The following is a 22,109-nucleotide window of genomic DNA, read 5'->3' on the forward strand; positions in this document are numbered from 1 at the left end:
GGGGAGCTCTAAAGGGGATGAAGAGAAATTGTTTTTAGTGGTGACAGGCGGCAGAATAAGGAGCAATGGTCTGAATTTACAGAATGAGAGGAGTAGACTGGATATTAGGAAAAGCTGCTTCATCAGGAGGGTGGTGAAGCATGGGAATGTATTGCTTAGAGAGGTGGTGGATGCTCCATCCCTTGAGGTTTTTAAGTCCCAGCTTGACAAGGTCCTGGGATGACTTAGTGGGGGTTGATCCTGCTTGAAGAGGGGGCTGGACTAGATGACCTCCTGAGGTCCCTTCCAGCCCTATGATTATATGATTCTATGGAAGAGAATTATACGCACATGCACAGCTGTACATGAGACAGGGTTTTACTCCACAGACTTCAAAGCTAACAGAATATGAGACCAATCAGAGTTTGAAGATGATGAAAATCCTATCTTGTGGCAAATACACAACTGCTTACAAGTGACCTGAAGATTCCCAATAACCTAAAACATCTCTCACATAGGCCACATACATGAAACAAGGTCATTTGTGCAAATATAACATTTCTATATCACTGGAGAAAATTTTGCTCTTTGCTATACTGCTCTAACTCAGAATACAGGTTGAACCTCTCTTGTCCAGCACCCTCGGGACCTGACTGATGCCACCCAAGAGAATTTGCCAGATTATGAGAAGTCAATATTGTCTAGCACATTACCAACACTTCCACTGCTTACTGGGCTCTTAGAAGACGTTTATGGTTAAATTACAGCTAAATAACAGCACAGAATGCTGAGAGTCAGGACCCGTGGCTGCAAACAAACTTCTCGGGTGTGTGGAAAATGGTCACATACATGATAAGTGGTTGTCCTTCTTCCTAAAATCATGCCAGATTATGGAGTTAGCCAGATGAGAGTTCTGGATTAGAAAAGTTCAACCTCTAACTCTACTGATTTTAGGAGAATTAATCAAGTTTACACCAGCATCACAGAACGGAATCAGGCCTGTGTTTCCTGCCCCAAGGAATATACAGTCCAGGAATTCCCTCTTCCAAATTTTGCATACCAGAGCTGTTGCAAAGTGGCACACATATGTAATCCCAATTTTGGATAAATAATGCTGAAGCCAGGTCTGTACTAGGAGGTAAAAATCAATTTTAGATACACAAATTTAGCTATGAAAATTATATAGCTGGATTCAAATTATCTAAAATCAGCATGTTTCATGACTTGCTCACGAAGCATTGACAGTTGTGCAGAACATGTAGCCACCAGCCTGTCCACACTAGCCCTGATTTAGACCCATGCTAATTAACATTCACTTCCCTAAACATGAGTTTGTGCACACACATTTGTGGAATCAAAGCAAACTCAGTACTTTTGTATGGGAGTTCACTGAAAGTTCTTATGCAGCTGCTGCGTGATTATAAGGTTTTAATTTGAAGCCAGAGTTACACAGAAATAAAAATCACAAGTCCTTTTCTGCTAATGCATATGGGTGGGCAAATGACAGAAAAGGCAATTAGCAAAATAATTGACTCTTCCTGTCATCCTGTTTGTTTGTCCTGCCAGAATTCTTCTAGGTTGTCCCAGAACAAACAATACAAGTTTGTCCTGTTAGGAACAGATCAGTTTGTTCTTATGGGAATTCAGTATGAGCTTTTTTCTTCCAGGAGCCTACGCCAGAAGGTAAGCCTGCTAGAATTTGAATCTGATGGGTTCCCTCATAAGGAATCACATTGCACTCTGTTTCTCATAGGCATTTAACACCTCTGCTTGTCTCCTTGCTACAGGTGTTCTTCAGCTTTCCCATTTTTTACTGCTGCTCAAACCAGGGCTCTGGTTTTCTTGAGGTTATGATGGTGGTCTTGAGATTTGGGGATTAATCATGTTCTGTACCGGTAGCTGTCCATAACTAGTTCTGAGTTTGCCGAATGCTGTGTGGAAATAGCCCTTTTTCTAAGAAAAAAGAAAATGAGAAGCACAAACCTGCAGACAGGGGCACCTGTTTAAAGGTGCTTTTGGGAAATAAGCTGGTCCCAACCCCCAGGAGATGAACGCCCAGATATTGGGAGACTTCAGAGCAGGGTCTAGCTTGCTCGGGCCCATCTAGGACTATCAAAATTTTGTTCCTGGCAGAGAGAGGAGATTTCCCTTCAAAGCATAGTTATATGAATAGAAGACCAGAATATATTTTAAAAATATCTCAGGGGAGGAAACCCACAGCCAGGCAAATCAGCTAGCATTTCACAGATAATAGCACCTGCCCTTCCAAGTGATTTGGAAAAAGAACAAAAACTGCAATTCATTAGTAGTCTAAGACTTGAAGGGGAAATAAAGGTCCATAGAAGGTGCAGGAATTGGGCCAATGGATAGGAAAAAAACAGCTCTCAGATTTCTTTTTTTTTTTCCTTTACCCTTAATTATTCAGTGAGGCCCCTATTTTCTCTTCTAGATATGCTTTTGCTGTGATGCCTGCAAGCAATCATTCAAATGCTATCTGGCTTGAGCAGCAGTCAGAGAGTGCTGGCTTTATCAAATATTTTTTAAAAAACCCAACCACCTTTCAAGTGATTTGTAGCCCATCCAGCTGCACCTATAACTGCCAATGTTATCATTATCCTTCCTGTCCTCCTACCCTTTGTCACATATGTTTCCCTCACTTGGCTCTAGTTCATTTGTAAGATGTCCCTGTCTTCCTGCATTTGTACAGCTTTTAGGATGACAGTAAATTCCATGTATAAGCATGCAAATAACATATATTTCATGCATTTGCAAAACAGTTTGAGATAGCATTGATATGAAAGGTTCACTATTACACGAAAGGCTATTCTGTTTATGACTTTATGGGATGCAGACACTTCATCTTTTGTTAATTTCTCAAACCAAAGTTATCTCACACACACAGTGCCATGCAAACCTGGTCCCAGCTCCCTGATGCTTTCTGTAATGGAACAAATGCATACAAATTAAGGTGTCAAGTATCGGAGGGGTAGCCGTGTTAGTCTGGATCTGTAACAGCAACAAAGGGTCCTGTGGCACCCTTTTCTGTTAGTCTATAAGGTGTCACAGGACCCTTTGTTGCTGTTACAAATTAAGGTGGGATTTGTAATGGAAATCTCTCTCGGGGGTACTTGTCTGTTGGTCTGAATTGATTTCAGCTCAATGAGCAGCTCAGAAGTGTTTGCTTTGCACTGACAATATTAGAACATTGCATTAATTGCTGAGTACCAGCACCTGGGAACCCCAGCCATGGGACTGGCTGTGGGTGGGGAGGCAGGGAGCTGGCCAAGTACGAGAACCTCTTATTTTTACAAAAAAAGCACTGCATAGTTCCATATGAATTTAAAAGTGCACACTGCTGTGATTTTATTGTTTTATCAGGGTTACCAACTGGAATTCACTGGAAAAAAATAACTTTGGGGTGGCATTTTTCTTTACTACAGCTACCCTGTCATGCCAAGAAGACTCTTATTTATTCCATTCTGCTATGTCTCTTTATTTTATTCCACAGTAAAAGGTAATTTGCCTTTAAAATATGCCTATGTTTCACTACAATATTCATTCCTAAATATTTGAAATATTCCTTTACCCATTTACATTTATGTGGTGGACAATCATTTGTTCTGACCCTTTGGGGAATATTAATTCCTAAAACTGCACATTCATAATAGTTTATTTTGAAGACTGATACCTGCTCAAAGGCCAGAGTCAACTGGTTTGTAATAAGGCTTCTGGCTCCTGCTGTGAAATATAACAGGACAGCGTCAACATAAAAAGCTATTTGATGTGCTAAGACAGAAAACATTCTGATGCCTTTTACTAACATGGTCACCTTTCACATTTATTGTAAAGGGTTCCAGGGCCAAAGCCAAGGTCCAAGGCATCCTTCAGTCTGCATAGACTATGGATCGCGCCCTTCGTAACTCCTTTTAAGATCGTCATTTGCAGCGTTGACTGTGACTGTGGAGGCCCACACGAGAGTGACAGTCATTGCTACATCTGCTGCATATGTAGTGGGTGTCTGGCAGGTCCTTGCTGTCCTGCTACGGGCTCACTTCTCCTCTGCCAGCTGTCTGATCTTCATCTCGCCCTTCTGAAGGCCCTTGTGTAGTTTCTGCTTCCAGCTGCTGCGGTCATCTGCCAGCTCTTCCCAACTATCTGGGTTGATGTCTACCTCCTTGAGGTCCCTCTTACAGACGTCCTTGTAGCGCAACTGGGGGCATCTGGGAGGTCTTTTGCCAGAGGCTAGCTCGCCATACAGGATGTCTTTTGGGATCCTTCCATCATTCATCCTGTGGATGTGGCGAAGCCAGCGGAGCCGCCACTGCCTGAGGAGAGTGTGCATGGTTGGAATTCCAGCTTGCTCGAGGACGGCGGTGTTGGTCACTCTGTCCTTCTACGATATCCCAAGGATGCGCCTGAGGCAGCGCAAGTGGAAGACATTCAGCCTCTTTTCCTGGCAGGTGTACAAGGTCCATGTCTCGCTGCCATAAAGGAGGGTGCTGAGGATGCAGGCTCTGTAGACTTGCATTTTGGTCTGAGTGTACAGCTTGTTGTTGTTCCACACTCTCTTGCTGAGTCTGAACAGACTTGTGGCTGCTTTTCCAATCCTCCTGCTTAGCTCAGACTCCAGCTACAGGGTGTCGGTGATGGTGGACCTGAGGTAAGTAAACTTGTGGATGACCATTAGCATGTAATTGTCAATGGTGATTGATGGAGGTTCAGCAACGTCCTGACCAAGTGTGTTTGTCTTCTCTAGGCTGATGATAAGCCCGAAGTCCTTGCACGCTTTGGAGAACTGATCCAGCAGTTTTTGAAGCTGGCCTTCTGTGTGTGTCACTACAGCAGCGTCGTCTGCGAACAGCATGTCTCTGATGAGCACTTCCCGCACCTTAGACTTAGCCTTCAGCCTTGCATGATTAAACAGTTTCCCATCAGATCTTGTGGGCAAAAAGATGCCCTCTGTTGGGGACCCAAAGGCATGCTTCAGGAGGAGCGCGAAGAAGATCCCAAACAATGTCAGAGCAAGGACGCATCCTTGTTTGACGCCACTCCTGATGCTGAAGGCATCTGATGATATGCCGTCATATTGGATGGTTCCTCTTGTGTCTTCATGGAAAGACTGGATCATCTTGAGTAGCCATGGTGGACAGCCTATCTTGTGGAGCAGTTTAAACAGTCCATCCCTACTGACCGAGTCAAAAGCCTTGGTCAGGTCGATGAAAGCGACATAGAGTGGCTTCCTCTGCTCCCTGCATTTATCCTGCAGCTGCCTCAGGAAGAAGATCATGTCAATGGTAGATTTCTCGGCGCAGAATCTGCACTGGGATTCAGGATACACCCTCTCATTGAGCTTCTGGAGTCTGTGGAGGATGACACGAGAGAACAATTTACCAGTGATACTGAGGAGGTAGATTTCATGGTAATTGTTGCAGGCACTTCTGTCTCCTTTGTTCTTATACGAGGTTACAATGTTGGCATCCCACATATCCTGTGGAACCTCACCCTCTCTCCAGCACAGGCACAGCAGCTCAAGTAGGGGTTCCAGGAGTGTGTCCAAGGCACACTTTGTTACCTCTGGTGGTATACCATCCTGGCCTGGGGCCTTTCCTACTGCAGTGCTGTCAATAGCTTTCTTCAATTCGACCACAATTGGTTCCTGGTCCAGCTTGTCCATGACTGACAGGAGCTTGACGGTGTTGAAGGCTGTATCAGCCACAGTGTTCTCGCATGAGTGCAGCTCAGAGTAGTGCTCAACCCATCACTCCATCTGTTTCGCTTTGTCAGCGATGACTTCACCAGATTTGGATTTCAGAGGTGCCGTCTTGTTCTGGATGGGTCCCATTGCCTTCTTTATGCCCTCATACATTCCCCTGAGATTATCAGAGTCAGCACAGGTCTGGATACTGCTGCATAGCTTAAGCCAGTAGTTGTTGGCACAGCGTCTGGCCATCTGCTGTACTATTTTTCTGGCTACTCTGAGTGCTTGCTGGGTACTCTGACTCGGTGAGCGTTTGTACTCCAGAAGTGCAGCGCGCTTCTTTTCAATGACTGAAATCGTCTCATCGGAGTTAGCTTTTAGCCAGTTGTTTGTGTTTCCAGCTCTTCTTCCAAACACTGACAAGGCCGTGTTGTAGATTGTGTCCCTCAGATGTTGCCATCTGGATGTCGCATCAGCACCCCCAGGGCTGCTGCGCAGATTCTCCTCAAGGGTCTCTCTGAACATTTCAGCTTTTTCTGAGTTTGCCGTCTTTCTGGCATCAATGCGGGGCCTTCCAGTTGGTTTCAAATGGTGCAGCTTCTTGGGTCTCAGCTTGAGCTTGGAGCAGACTAGCGAATGATCTGTATTGCAGTCAGCACTATGGTAGCTGCGTGTCAGGAGAATGTTTTTGAGGTTGTCACATCTGGTGATGACCAAGTATAATTGGTGCCAGTGTTTCGAGCGTGGGTGTCTCCATGACACTCTGTGCTGTGGCTTGGTTTGGAAAAATGTGTTTGTGATGCACAGATAATGGCACATGCAAAGTTCGAGGAGACGCTGTCCATTGTCATTAATTTTTCCCACACCGAAGTGACCTAGGCAAGAGGGCCATGAGTCACAATCGGCTCCAACTCTTGCATTGAAGTCATCCAAAAGGTACAATTGTTCACGAGCAGGTATTTGCACTATGGCGGCACTGAGCTCGTCATAGAACTTGTCCTTTGCTTCTAGTGTGGTGTTCAGGGTTGGAGTGTAAGCACTGATCAGGTGGATGGGACCAGCGGAGGTTTGAAGTTTGACCTGAAGGAGTCTTTCTGATCTGCCCGTGACTAGTTCCACCATTTGCAGAAGCGTGTTTCTGACGGCAAAGCCGACACCGTGCTCCCTGGGTTCCTCTTGGGCTTTGCCCTGCCAGAAAAAGGTGTAGTCCTTTTCCTTTAGGGATCCCGAAGCTGTGCGTCTCATCTCCTGCAAAGTGGTGATGTCAACTTGGAGCCTCTTCAGTTCCCCATTGATGACAGCGGTCTTTCGGGTGTTGCTAATGTCCTGAAGATCTTCAGTCAAACCGGTCAACATGGTCCATACATTCCAACAAGCAAGCTTGAAACTTTGATTTCCTTTTCTTAATAATTTTCTTGTTGGTTGGTCTGGTGCTCATTCAGTCACTTGTCAGGTTTGGGAACCTTAAGCCTCATGCACCCAGTGAGGCAGGTGAACTGTGGTGAGACAATACCCTACTGGCTGGGGGCTGCCCAGCTTAAGGTCGGCGGTGACTGTCCAATGAGATGCGATGATCTCTCCCACCGTCGGAAGCAACCCCAGCACTCGTTCTCTACGCCAGTCGAGCAAGAGCTTATAACTGGTATCTGTTGCCTCCCGTGTTGGTTCAATGCTGTTAAGCAATGCTGGAGTACCTCTCCAAGCGTGAGCCTGGGCAATTTTTATGGAGACCCTGGGCTGCCCAGATACCAGGCCCCCCCTTCTTGGCTTTACTGATATAGTCCAAAGAAAAGGCTAACCTCTACATTTGGTACCAGCTCAGCTGCAGGAGTTGCCGGGTCAATGCCAGAAGTTGACACAGAACCGCCTTAGGACTCCCCTCCGGTTTTTCTGTCAGGGTTTACTCCCTTAGCCTTACTCCTTTCCAGGATAACCCACAAGGCAGTGGGGCATCTTCCTCCACCTTCACAGGAGTTGTCTATTTGCAGCACCACGCCTCCTGGTCTGCCATTGAGACTTTGTGCATTAGAAGGGAGAAGGAAGAAGCCCCTCCATAAGGTCAGTATGTGAGACAGACCAGAGCCCGCTCACTGTGTTTCGCCTGCGAGCTGACGCAGTTGCCTGGGGGATGGTGTCGCTGTAATGTACAACAGCTTCTAGGAGCCAACAGTGAGAGCTGACTGGTGGGTGAGGACCAGTGCTTCCTCCGCCTGAAAAGGCGCAGCTGCCGGAGAGTCAAAGGTACTACCTCTACCCCAGACACCCCATATCCCTCATGAGGGATATGGCCAAAGCAAGCAGAGGGATAATGGGCAATGCCTAGACAAGAGGGTTTTGTTGACAATACAGCCATTTTGTTGATAAAACCCGCGGAGTGTCCAGTTTCCCAAGGGCTTTCTGTTGACAGTAAGTCAACAGAATGCAGCATTTTTGTAGACAGCTGTACCCCACTTGCCACGAGGAAGAACGCCTCTGTGGACAGAGATCTGAAACAAAAAGCCAGTCTGGGTGTTCTAGGAGGCCTTCTGCCAACAGACAGGGTTTCTGGGCATTGGGCCCAGACATTGGGCAGCCCTGTCTGCTGTGCATCTGGTTGGCCATTTTAGAGTGGCTGGGCATTCTGGCCACTCTCTGTTGGCAGAGTGGATTGTTCTTACAATCCTCTTTGGCAGTCTGGTCACAATCTGTCAACAGTTTTGTTGGAAGATATCTTCCAACAAAAACTTCTGCAAACAAATTCCTCCAATCTAGACATAGCCTTATACTCCTAGACAATTTAAGAGTAGGGGATTGAAAGCCATTAACCAAAGCAGAGGCTTGAGAATGAATATCTAGGGTCATTATGCCCCTATGAAACAGATTTCAAAAACCTAACCTTACCAAAATCTGCCTGAGGTACTCCAGCTCCAGCTGCTTGTAGGTTTTCTGAGTAGCTCTTCTTTCCCCCGCCCCCGCCCAAAAAAAAAGTAGAGCACAGAGAGACGTGCTAGAAATAACATTTGTGGATCAAATTCGGAGTTCTTTAGATATCATCAAACAGCTGTCTACCAGCAATGAACCCATGTGGGTGAACATATTTGGGAACAATATCAGTCAATCTATTTGCTAGCACCTTTGTGTATATTTTAGCATCTGCATGAGTCTGGAAACTCATTTCCCTGGTACACACCATTAAACATTTCAGCTTTAGAGCATTATTATATGCCCCATAAAACACAGAGCTATATTGGTTTTTAATGTCTTAATTACATCTTCAAATATCCCTGCAGCAATCTGCCCCTCAAGAGCTGCCACATCACCCTTTGAGAGCTGAGCAAGGCTCATGCTTTTCAAATAGCTATTTACAGGTTCAGAATTCGGACGCGCTGACACTTATAATGTATGGGAAAAGTTAGCAGCAGTTTGAGACCTGTTTACTGCCAGTTACTAAACCACCCTGTTATTTCTTACAAGAGGCTGGATGATTTTTTGAGTTCTTTTAATTTTCTGGCTGAAAGCCTGTCTGGTTCACTGCCCTTTTCATCATCTTTTTGTTTACTGTATTGATGTTTGCATCCGCTGTTTGTATCAGGTTATTCTTCCCTTACCTCTTGATCATTTTCTTATATAGTCCTAGTTGTGGTAGATTATGTATCCGTTCCATAATAGAATAACCAGCTGTTCCTCTTAAAGGGCTCTCAGCTTTTTGCAGAAAGATGCTTTATTTGTAGGGATCATCTTCATTGCTGCCTCTGCAGCTTACCAGGAAATGCTTCTCTTGCTCTTTTCCCTATATATATATATATATATATATATATATATATATGTGTGTGTGTGTGTAAGGAATGTGCCAGAAGGAATGTGCCAGCAGGAGCTCAATACTGCTGAAGGAGCTGGAGGATGTGGCCTTCAGAGATCATTTGCATGAAAATGTAAAGGTGTGCATATGTAGTGCCTTGTAAACAAAGCCAGATAGGAGCAGGTAAAGCAATAAGGTTTTGTCTATTGTAAACAACATGTTGTTGTAAAGTTACAAAGAGAAGTTACTCACCGTAGTAACGATGGTTCTTCGAGATGTGTCCCCGTGGGCGCTCCACGTTAGGTGTCGGGCTTGCCCCGGCGCCGCAGATCGGATCTTTCCAGCAGTTTCTGCCGGACCGCGCATGCGCTGGCGCGCGCTGCTCCCCTACACACTCCCAGCCACGTGCGCGATCCGGTCCCCGCCAGTTCCTTGACCAACCGCCTCGGATGCTCCTGAAAAATACTAAACAGAGATCCGAAGTGGGGAGGATAGGTGGGTGGTGGAGCACCCACGGGGACACATCTCGAAGAACCATCGTTACTACGGTGAGTAACTTCTCTTTCTTCCTCGAGTGTCCCCGTGGGTGCTCCACGACAGGTGACTACCTAGCAGTAACCCAAGAAAGGAGGTGGGTAATCGGGTTATGTGCAGCTTGCCCCCGAAAGGACCGCTGTCGAGAGGCGGGTATCCTCTTGGAATACCCGGTGTAGGGCATAATGCTTGGCGAAGGTGTCATAGGATGACCAGGTCGCTGCTCTGCACATGTCTTTTAGCGCGATGCCCTTGAAAAAGGCTGTTGATGCCGCCACCACCCGGGTGGAATGAGCCCTAGGCGGGGCCAGTAAAGGAGTCTTTCGAAGTTTGTAGCACATCTTTATGTAGGACACAATGTGCTTCGAGATTCTATGTGAAGAAAGACCCTCTCCTTTTGACCTGGGAGCGAGAGAGACTAAGAGTCTGTCTGTTTTCCGGAAGGACTTAGTTCTGTCTATGTAGAAGGCCAATGCCCTCCTCACGTCCAGGAGGTGCAGGCGTGCCTCCTTGCTGGAGCTATGAGGCTTCGGGTAAAACAAGGGTAAAACTATAGGTTCGTTAAGATGGAACTCTGATGAAACTTTTGGAACAAAGCCTGGGTGCAGCCGTAAGGTTACCGCCTCCTTTGAGAATACCGTGCAAGGCGGCGTTGCCATAACTCCTGCGAGCTCACTCACCCTGCGAGCTGACGTGATTGCAAGAAGGAAGGCTGTCTTTATCGTAAGGAGATGGAGGGAAACCGTGGCTAAGGGTTCAAAGGGTGGTCCCGTTAGCGCGCTGAGAACCAGGTCCAAGCTCCACGATGGTGGAAGCGGTTTCCGAGGGGGGTACAGGTTTACCAGCCCCTTCAGGAACCTGGTAACAATAGGATGGGCAAACACTGTGGGCCCTTCCTCTTCATGCCGAAAAGCCGATATAGCGGCGAGATGGACCTTCAACGAGGAGAGGGAGAGCCCGCCTCTCTTGAGGTCCAGTAAGTATTCTAGTATGACAGGCATAGGCACTTCAAGGGCAGCTAGCTGCTTGGCAGAACACCATGCAGTGAATCGAGTCCATTTCTGTTTGTAGGTCTTCCTGGTGGAGGTCCTTCGGCTACTTTCCAGGACTTGTTGTACTCCCTCTGTACACGTACTTTCTAGGGAGCTGAGCCATGGATTAACCATGCTTGTAGGCGCAGGCCTCGGGGGTGTGGATGCACTATGGACCCCTGGGCCTGCGTGAGCAGGTCCGGAGCTACCGGAAGGGGAAGCGGTGGACGATCCGACATGCAGAGAAGCAAGGGGAACCATTGCTGTCAATCCCATGTGGGGACCACTAGGATCATGCAGGCTTTCTCCCTCCTGACTTTCTGCAGGACCTTGTGGATGAGCGCCGTGGGGGGGAACGTGTAAAGCAGTGGGACCTTCCACAAAATTGCGAACGCGTCCCCCAAGGACCCCCACGCCAGTCCTGCCCTGGAGCGGTATTGGGGGCACTTCTTGTTGTGCTGAGTGGCAAACAGGTCTATCTGGGGAAACCCCCATGCATGAAAAATTGGTCGTAGCAGATCGGAGCAGATCTGCCACTCATGTGTGAGTGCAAAGTGCCTGCTCAGCTGGTCTGCCTTCACATAGTGAGCGTCTGGTAAGTACGAGGCTTTCAACGTTATATTGTTGGCAATGCACCAGTTCCACAGCTGGACTGCTTCCGCACATAAGGCACGGGATCGAGCTCCGCCTTGTCGATTTATATAAAACATGGCGGAGATATTGTCTGTATTGATCCCGACTACCTTGCCTTGTATGTGGTCTTGAAAGTGTTTGCAGGCGTTGAACACCGCTCTGAGCTCTAGTATATTTATATGCAGTGACTGTTCCGTAGGGGACCACAGTCCTTGCGTCACCTTTTCGCCAATGTGTTCTCCCCACCCTATGTGGGAGGCGTCGGTGGTGAGAAAAATAGAGATTTGTGGTTGGTGAAAGGGTACCCCTGTTAGCATCTTCTTGGGGTTTACCCACCATTGCAGGGATCTGCGCACCTCTGTCGTGGGCGACAGCACGCTGCGGATGGTATGGGATGCCGGCTTGTAAACGCTCACCAGCCAATGTTGTAGGTTGCGCATATGCAATCTGGCGTTCTGTACCACAAACGTTGCCGCTGCCATGTGGCCGAGCAGCTGCAAGCACGTTAAAACCGGCACCGTGGGGCTGTATGTAATGACTTGCACCAGGGAACCAATGGCGTGAAAGCGAGCGTTGGGTAGATAAACCCTTGCTGTGATAGAATTTATGCGTGCCCCTATGAACTCTATGTCCCGTGTGGGGTCGATCTTTGACTTCGCAAGGTTGATGACCAGGCCCAGCGAAGAAAACGTGTTTGCTGTTACGCGTATCATGCGTAGTACCTCCGCCTTCGAGGCCCCTTTCAGTAGGCAGTTGTCCAGATATGGGAATATAAATACCCCCTGTCTGTGCAGGTAGGCTGACACCACTGCCAGGGTCTTGGTAAAGACTCTGGGGACCGAGGAGAGGCCGAACGGCAGAACCTTGTATTGGAAATGCTCTTTGCTGACCATAAACCGGAGAAAATGTCTGTGAGCCGGGTGGATCGTTATATGAAAATACGCATCTTGTAAGTCGAGGGCTGCAAACCAATCTCCATCGTCCAGTGCCGTGAGTATAGAGGCGACTGTGATCATCCAAAAGCGTTGTTTGCGCAAGTAGCGGTTGAGGCCTCGAAGATCTAAGATGGGCCTCCAGCCTCCTGTTTTCTTCTCTGTGAGGAAGTATCGTGAATAAAACCCTTTCCCCTGGAGTCGCTCCGGCACTCTTTCCACCGCCCCTATAAGCATCAGGTGGTCCACCTCGTGCTTGAGTTTCACCTCGTAGGAGGCATCTCTGAGATGAGGCCTGGGCGGAGGTCTTGGTGGTGGGAGCGACTGAAAGGGGATCACGTAACCCATGGCTATGATCTCTAGTACCCACTTGTCTGTGGTGATCTTTTGCCATTGTGAGTGGAACGGTCGGAGGCGATGATGGAACATTAATTGTGGATGACATTGCGCGATGGTCGTAATAGTGCAGCCCTCGACCTGTCCGTCAAACTTGTTGCCTTTCGGCCTGCCCCAAGGATGCACGGCCTTGTTGGGAACGTCGCCTAGGAGTTCTATACTGTTGTTGCTGTTGATGCCGCCCTTGGTCGTAGCCCCGTTGGTACTGAGCACGCTGAGGTTGGTACAGGTATCGCCTTTGTTGAGGGTAATACTTTTTCTTTCTGTATGGAGGAGTATAAATACCCAGAGTTCTGAGTGTGGCTCTTGAGTCTTTACTGGAATGAAGGACCGAATCAGTTGACTCTGCAAACAACTTCTACATGTCGAAAGGGAGATTGACAATTTTTGCCTGCAGATCCCTCGGGATACCCGATGTCTGGAGCCAGGATTCCCTGCGCATGACCACGGCCGTAGCCGTTGAGCATGCCGCCGTGTCCGCTACGTCCAGGGCAATCTGGACTCCCGTCCTTGAAGCTGCATAGCCCTCTTGCACGATGGCCTTCAGCACCGGCTTCTTATCTTCTGGAAGTGAATCCATGAGAGAAGTAAGCCTGGAGTAATTGTCGAAATTGTGGTTCGCTAGATGTGCTGCATAATTAGCCATTCTCAGCAGCAGGGTGGAGGAGGAGTATACCTTTCTACCAAATAGCTCTAGCTTCTTGGCATCTCTATCCATTCCCCCCACTTTGTACTGGGAAGTCTTCGATCTCTGCTGAGATGATTCCACCACCAGAGAATTTGGTTGTGGGTGACTAAACAGGAACTCCATGCCCTTCGCCGGGACGAAGTATTTCTTATCCGCCCCCTTGTTTATAGGTGGAGCGGAAGCCGGGGTCTGCCATATGGTAGTAGCAGACTCCATGATTGCTTCATCGAGTGGGATAGTGATTTTGGACGAGGCCGGAGGCCTCAGGTTTTTGAGGAGCTTGTGGGGCTTCTCCTGCACCTCTGCTGTTTGGATGCCTTGCATGAAAGCCACCCTTTTAAACAGCTCCTGAAACTGTTTGAGGTCACCCGCGGGGGGCAACATCCCTGGGAGCCGTAGCCTCGTCGGGGGAGGACAAGGAGGAACCACTAGGGTAGACCTCCCTTGAACTCTCAGGGTCCTGCTGCCGGTGGTACACCCTCTCACTGGAGGCTTGCGAGGGAAAATCTCGGGGTTCCAAAATCAGCTCCCCTTGAGACAGCTGTGTTTCCGTCCCTGTCCGTGAGTGCCCGCGGGGGTACTGAGCGGTCGAGGGGGACCTGCCTCTGGGTGTATGCCTGTGGTGTCTATGCCCATTGTGATAAGGATGACCGTGGCAGCACGGGCATGGTTCCTGGGATGGAGACCTGGACCACTCTCGAGGTGCATACCCCCGATGTCTGGGGGAGCAAGATCGTCTGGGTGACTGAGACAATGGTGAAACTGGTTTGTGGTAGTACTCCAGAGGGTCAAATCCCAGAAAAGGCGAGGGTGGCCCAAGCCATGGTGACGCTGGTTGGAGGAATGGAGGAGGCGGCTCTGGGTAGGCTGGGGGAGACCCATGTCTCCTGGTTGGTGTATGCAGCATAAGGGGAGGACTTGTTGAGAGCAGCCCTGCAGCCCTGTCCAGAGAAGGGCTGCGGTGCTGGGTTTTCGCTGCTGCCTTTCCCCTCCCCTGCGGGGCTGGCTCCGCCCCTCCCCGTGCTGGGGATCTCGGCCCCGCTGTTGGCGCCGCATTCAGCATGCTCATCTGAGGTGCTGCGCAGGTGGTCTCCTCCAGTGCCTGCAGGCTACGTGCCTGTTGGCCCTGCACCGTTGGTGCCGCGGGGGTCTGTGCCACTTGCGGCGGTGCCGCCAGTTTCGGCGCTTGCCTGGCCACCGCTCTGAATGTGCGGGCCGGCTGCTTAGTAATCGGAGGCTCAGCCTCTGCCACGTGCGCTGCTGCGCCGCCGCTTGCTTGTGACTGCGGCTGGGGGCTGTGTGCTACGCCCGTCCCGCTCGCTGTGACCACCGACACGGATCGGGCTGGAGAGAGCTTCCTCCGTTTCTGCACCGAGGGGGTGAGGGACACCGCCTTCCTTTTATGGAGCCCTGTGGGTCCCTCCGGTTGAGGCCTCTCCGGCACGTCTGGCTGGAGGGCCTTATCAAACAGCAGCATATTCAGCCACATTTCTCTATCCTTTCTGGCTCTGGCCGTGAGCTTTGCACAGAAGGAGCATTTCTGGGTGACGTGTGATTCCCCCAGGCACCTAATACATTGACTGTGCCCATCAGAGGCCGGCATAGCTTCGCGGCACGACTCACACTTCTTGAATCCTGAAGAGGACATTGTGGTGAGTCTTTGAGCTGTTAATAGGGTACTTAGCACCTTCTCTGTGCCTGTTCCCCTCTCATGGACTCCAGCCCGCCGCAGCAGGAGGCTTACTGGCCTTCACGTCCCTGGGTTGCCTCCACTCCTCCTTCTCATTACTAAGACTTTCTACTTATATATATATATATTTTTTTTTTTTGCAGTAAAGAAACAAACAATTTAACTAAGAACTCTGAAAAGAAACTCTAAAACTCTAAAAACTCTAAATATGCTGACTCTGGCCACAGCCTGAGCAGATTCCGTCTGCAGCCGATGGTGGTTAAGAAGGAACTGGCGGGGACCGGATTGCGCACATGGCTGGGAGCGCGCAGGGGAGCGGTGCGCGCCGGCGCATGCGTGGTCTGGCAGAAACTGCTGGAAAGATCCGATCTGTGGTGCCGGGGCGAGCCCAACACCTATCGTGGAGCACCCATGGGGACACTCGAGGAAGAATTTATGCTTTCACCCAGTGTAAGAATTGTGGAGTCTCACCAATGCCTGAAGTTGTTGTGGGGGTACAGGGAAGTCATCTCTGATGTGTAAGGTGTGGCTTGCAAAGGGCTCCCTCCATCTAAGCACAGTTGAACCAGCTGGCTGGAAGCCTTTTAGCTATACAGCTGTAAGCTTGGTTTGAGTAGTTCCTCCCCCCACCCCCGGCCATTCAAAGGTAGATCTAAATATAGGTCTGTAGTTATTCTGTGAGAATCCACCTTGGTGGATACTGTGATGATGTGGCTAGGCCCAGAGATGAAGGCCACTATGAGCTGAAATCACTGAGAGCTGGAATCACAGGTAGCTGAAGCTACGGAGAGCTCAAATTACAGGGTTTTGCCGACAGCAAAATTCAAAAGACAGCAGCAGGCAACCAGAGGCCAGCTGGTAGGTGAAGCAGTGGGCGGCCTGTAGGCGTGACTGGAGGATGGCCAGTAAGAGAAGCAGTGGGAGGCTGACAGGCACAACTGGCAGTTGGCTGGTAGGAGGAGCAGCGGGCAGTGGGCAGGAGTGACCAGTGGCCAGCCGGTGGGGTCGCTGGCAGGGAGCAAGCAGAACACCGGACCAGCACAAAGGTGGCATTGTCTCAGGCTCAATGAGGGAACGCATCAGGGTGATGTATCAGGGCCTGCGCAGACTGGACAGAGTTGTAAATGGGACATTTGAAGGGGTGGGTATGAAGAAAGTTTAGGTGCGCTGATTGCCTGTTTACAGTATGGGACTGGTGAGCCCGAGAGGCAAAGGACACTGCTCAATCCCTTTGAGCTGGGACAGTTACTTGAGGGTTGGTTATGAACTCTGGGTGTGGTATTTTCCCAAGCTTATGCCATGTGACTTTTCTGCCTCGTTCCTTAAAAGTTTCTTTTCTACACTCAGACGCTGTGCTTGTGAGTGGGGAAGCTTTGCCTCTCTGAGGCACCCAGGGGTGTGTGAATGTCTCAGACGACTGGCTGGGTGCTTGAGCTGGTTCTATGTGAGACGGATGAAAAGGAACCCTTAAATGTTGAACCCGGCCCTGGTTGCTGCCAACTCGTTCCGGCAGAAGGATTACATATATATATTTTTTTCTACATCATGCTGGAAATTTTCATCCTGGTCTTGCAGTCTAAAGGGATTGTTACAACAAAGCTCCATTCAACTCCCAGGCCCTTTGTTTTTCCAGAGAGCTCCAATCTTTTAATCTAATATATGCAGGGGCACAAGCAGTCTAAGTTACCACTCCCAGATGTCTTATTTAAACAGGCACAAATGTAATGGAGAGCTCACATCTGGCTGGGGCAGGGAAAGGGGCTCACTTCTTTGAACAAAGGGTAATATATTAGCTGAGAGCAGACATAGTATGCCTGGGAGAGTCTATTAATGTCATGACTGCTAACGTGAAGGGGGCAGACAATCCAGCAAAGAGGGAAAAGGTGCTCTGCTCACTGAAAAAGGATTGTGGTATTCTCTCTTTACAGGAAACATCTTTGAAGAAAAATGATAATACATAATTAATACTTTATGCATACCATGTGTTTGTTACTCCAGGGGAATATAATCGGGATCAATAAGATGTTTGTTTCTAAGACCTTTCTAATTTGCTTATTTGTTTTCTACACTCCGCTTCACAGCCCTGCACCCAGAAGTCTGTACATAGCAGCAGCGCATCAGGTCCTGTTCAGGAATAGCAACCCTCTAGAGAACAAAGCCAGTAGTGGGGATGCTTTTGCCAATGTGGATATGTCCACTAAAACAGCCTTTTTCATACTGGCCCCTGTAGAGCACCGCTGGGGTCTGACATACATAACATCATAACCTGGGCTGGATGCGACTTGTTAATATTCAGCCTCCGGCTAGTTAATCACTCTTTGGTGTAGTGTTTGATGCCTGTTGTCAGATTCAGCTAATGCTATGGTTCAAATGTTCAGACATAAGAGTTTTGTAGTGAAGAGCAGGCTAAGGTCACCACTAGCTTTTGCTGAACTTTGCTATATTAATAACTTTAGGAGTGCAAAATTTCACTTTCCTTTATGAAGTCCATGAACTCCCTTATCTGCATGTCCCACTTTGAACATGAAGAGGTTAGTGTGCTGTTCCTGGTGCTGAGAGAGAGTCATCGTCATGTGACCGACAGTCCTTTGTGAACTATTGGCAATAAAACCCTTTCAGATACACGCTAGCGTAAAGTAGCCTGTGATTTTAAGACTTTTTAGGGAATACTCCTTCTAGGTTCACATTTCCTAGAGCAGGAAAGGCTAGCTCAGGAAGTTGTAGCCACTGAAAGCACACCACAAAGGAATGCCTTGCATGGTGACAAGTACCAGAGAGGTAGTGGCCATGTTAGTCTGCAGCTTTGAGAACAACAAGTTGTCTTGGGGCACCTTGTAGACTAACAGAAATTTTGGAGCATAAGCTTTCGTGGGCAAAGACCCGCTTCATCAGATTTTCATCAGATGCATGTGATGAAGCAGGTCTTTGCCCACGAAAGCTTATGTTCCAAAATATCTGTTAGTCTACAAGGTGCCCCAAGACTTCTTGTTGTTCACAAAGGAATGCTTTCAGGGTTTTGAAATGAATAGTTTGAGGGAACATACTTTTTTTTCTTGAAAAGCCCAAACATTATGGTTTCATCTTGATGTAAAGAATGAAAGAGAAGCTAAGTGTGAGCTCTTTAAAGAGGTGGGTTTTTTCCCCACCATATTTCACTCAAGCAGAAGAAACTCTGTGCAAAAGAGAAACCTCAAGCAAACATTTGTCTGCTACCAACCAGCCTTTCACTGGCTCTTGGTAATGCTGTGGTTGTGCTGGCAGCTTATTCTTCTAATGTCACAAAATTCAATGTGACTGCTTCATTGCAGGATCAAAGCTGACACTCAGCTGACATGCAGGGTTCAGCTGGAGGTAGATATGGCCCAGCACTGCATAGTTTTGATTGCATCTCAAAGCCCCTAAAATTTAGGAACACTCTGGCTTTTGTTGTACCTAGAGCAAACATTTAGGAATGGTGTATTTTGGATCCTGCACACTCCCCTTCCCTACCCCAGCCTCAAATAAAATATTACGGTGCTCAGCTCCCAGGGTTTGCACCTGTCAGTAACTTAAACAGCAGTTGACAAGTAGGACAAGGAAGTTTGAAGAGAAAAATTAAAGGTAACTTTATTCAAGCTTTAAATTCTGGTATTCTGGGAAAAAAAAACTCCCTTCCTGTGAAATCACCTTTAGAAAGAGTGCTTGGAGCCTTCCAAAACTCAGCTGAGTATATGCTGCGATGCTTATTTTCAGTATTCATCATCGAAGGGATATTCTGGATGGTCACGCCACCTGTAAAGAGAATTCAGATATAGAGGCTTTACTACAAAAGCTACACTAGACAAAAATAGTATATACACAGAGCCTGGCACACCAAGCAGCAGCACATGCTTGAGGCCTCTGTCTGCTACTGGAATAGAGAGTCATTAAGAGTAATACAAATAGGTTTATGCAAAGTAGATAGTGGAATCCTTCACCTAATATTTGAAACTTACAGTGAAATTGCAACTTTTGCTTAGAAAAACTTACTTCAACTTTGGTCTGAACCACTAGACTTGAACCCCTCTATGCGTTGGTGTTTGAAGTTCAGATGCCCTTTTGTCACCTTGAGATAAGCTCTCAAAATAAGGTAGACCTGACTGTGTATGGAAGCGTTGCCATAGCAGGCTTTACACTGAGAAGTCAGCCAGTGAATGGAAGCTTCTGAACAGTACTATCTGGCTGAAATTCAGCTTGGACTTACATTAACAGCTCCACGTAGCGGATGCTTTTATTCAGGGCTTCGATGTCCTTCATTTCTTTATCAGTGAGTGAGAAGTCAAAAATCTAGGGAAAGAGGATATTAGGGTTAAATGATCATCTCTTTTAATGAGAACCCAGAGACTAAGCTGTAGACCAATCAGCCCAATGTTTATACCTGGAAAGATACTGGGACTAATTACAGAACAAGCTTGATTATCTGGCATCCCTGGGAAATGGAGGGTGCCAGATAATCGGATGTTCTGGTTAGACAAACTAGCCAGGCAGCTGGTCAATCGAATTTTCCAGCTATCCAAGTGCCAGACAACATGGCTTTTACAAGTCCATTTGTAAGGATAATAGGGTTCGTAAGGCTGGTTTGACAGGATTTGTTTGACAAATTCATGCTCACTGTTCCCAACTTCCTTATTGGACAGAGTGGCCATTTCTACACATGCCAAGTGGCATGCTAATAAATGGCCTGAAATATGCTAATGAGGCATGGATACAAATTCCCCATGCCTCATTAGCATAAGGTCACGTGGTTTGGAGTCTGGAAGATGTTCTTCCTGACTCCAAAACGCCGTTTAGAAGCATGGCCCCCGGGTGCGGGGGGGGGGGGGAGGGGGGGGTGTCTTCCGGAAGGAAGTCCTTCTTCTGAAGGCTCCTTCTTCCTGAAAACTCTGCCCCTGGGGGCCATGTTTCTAAACAGCATTTTGGAGTCTGGATGAACGTCTTCTGGACTCCAAACCATGTGACCTTATGCTAATGAGGCATAGGGAATTTGCATATGTGCCTCATTAGCATATTTTGGGCCATTTATTAGCATGCCACTTTAGAAGAAAAGTGGCATGTGTAGAAATGGCCAATGAGTGGCTCAGTGAATGGGTGGGGAGGGGAAGTCAGTGGATGTGGTAAATGGATTTCAGGAAGGCTTTTGATACAGTCCCACATGACTGTCTCACAAGCACACTAGGTTGATATGATTTAGATTAAATTACCTTAGGGGAGGGTTGAAATCCCATACTGAGTAGCGGTCAGTACTGTGGTCAATCTTGGGTAAAGTACTAGTCAATATTGTCAGTAATGGCTGAGATAATGCAGCAGAGTTTGTTATAAGTCTGGCAAATAACAGCGAGTTGGAAAGGGTTGTAAGCACTTTGGACGACAAGATTAAAGTTCACAACAACCTTGATAAACTGGAGAACTGGTCTTAAAAAAAACAAACAAAAAAACAAACAATAAAATGAAATTCAATAAAGACAAGTGCCAAGTACTATACTTAAAGAAAAATTAAATGCATTGCTACAAAATAGAGGGTGACTGACTAAGGTTTGGGGGATTGTAGTGGATCACAAACTGAATGAGAATCAATGTGGGTTAGTTGCAAATAAACCAGAAAGCCTCATATTCTGATGGGCTATGTCTACATGGCGCTCCCATGAGCTTCTTGGCACTGCAAATGGCCTGTCATTTGCCTATTCCTGAAACTCATTACCATAGCGCAGCAGAGGCCATGTGGGTGTGCCTCTGCCGGCTAAATCCGCCCTCTGTCGCCAGTCCCTTATGCCACTTAGGGGTGAATTAAAGCTAAGTAATGGCACAGAACACTGAGTGCCAGGACTGGTGGCTGTAAACAAACTTTATAGGATCATGGGGAAACTTGGACACACCCATGAAAAGTGGTCATCCAGCTAACTAAAATCATGCTGGATTACAGATGTTGTCAGATGAGAGAGTTCTGGATTTGAGCAGTTCGACCTGTACAAGGGTAGTTAAGCTGTAGTATAAGCTACCAAAGGAGGCTGTGGAATTCCTCTTGGATAAACATCTGTCAGGGATGGTCCAGGTTTATGTGGTCTTGCCTCAGTGCAGAGGACTTCAGAGCTGTCTCTACACGTGCACGCTACTTCGAAGTAGCGGCACTAACTTCGACGTTAGGCGGCGAGACGTCAAAGTCGCTAACCTCATGAGGGGATCGGAATAGCGCCCCGAAGTAGGGACCATGTAGACGATCCGCGTCCTGCAACGTCGAAATTGCCAGGTCCTCCATGGCGGCCATCAGCTGGGGGGTTGAGAGATGCTCTCTCTCCAGCCCCTGCGGGGCTCTATGGTCACCGCGGGCAGCAGCCCTTAGCCCAGGGCTTCTGGCTGCTGCTGCGGCAGCTGGGGATCCATGCTGCAGGCACAGGGTCTGCAACCAGTTGTCGGCTCTGTGTATCTTGTGTTGTATAGTGCAACTGTGTCTGGGAGGGGCCCTTTAAGGGAGCGGCTTGCTGTTGAGTCCGCCCTGTGACCCTGTCTGCAGCTGTGCCTGGCACCCTTATTTCGATGTGTGCTACTTTGGCGTGTAGACGTTCCCTCGCAGCGCCTATTTCGATGTGGTGCCGCGCAACGTTGAAGTTGAACATCGACATTGCCAGCCCTGGAGGACGTGTAGACGTTATTCATCGAAATACCCTATTTCGATGTTGCTACATCGAAATAAGCTATTTCGATGTTGGCTTCACGTGTAGACGTAGCCAAGGAGAT

The 22,109-nt window shown here is 48.0% G+C and overlaps 1 protein-coding gene across 1 annotated transcript in view; it reads right to left on the bottom strand.

The window, feature by feature from the left end:
• Positions 1-18,945: 18,945 nt before the first annotated feature.
• AKR1D1 (aldo-keto reductase family 1 member D1) overlaps positions 18,946-22,109 on the bottom strand; it is a 36,545-nt gene continuing 33,381 nt past the window's right edge. The window contains exons 8-9 of the mRNA XM_074983813.1: positions 19,582-19,664; positions 18,946-19,130 (exon numbers count right to left, since the gene is read on the bottom strand). Of these exons, the coding sequence (XP_074839914.1) occupies positions 19,088-19,130; positions 19,582-19,664 (126 nt within the window). The 3' untranslated portion in view covers positions 18,946-19,087. The remainder of the gene's footprint in view (positions 19,131-19,581; positions 19,665-22,109) is intronic.

The sequence above is a fragment of the Carettochelys insculpta genome, chromosome 1 (assembly GCF_033958435.1).
Source record: "Carettochelys insculpta isolate YL-2023 chromosome 1, ASM3395843v1, whole genome shotgun sequence".
Classification (NCBI taxonomy): Eukaryota; Metazoa; Chordata; order Testudines; family Carettochelyidae; genus Carettochelys; species Carettochelys insculpta.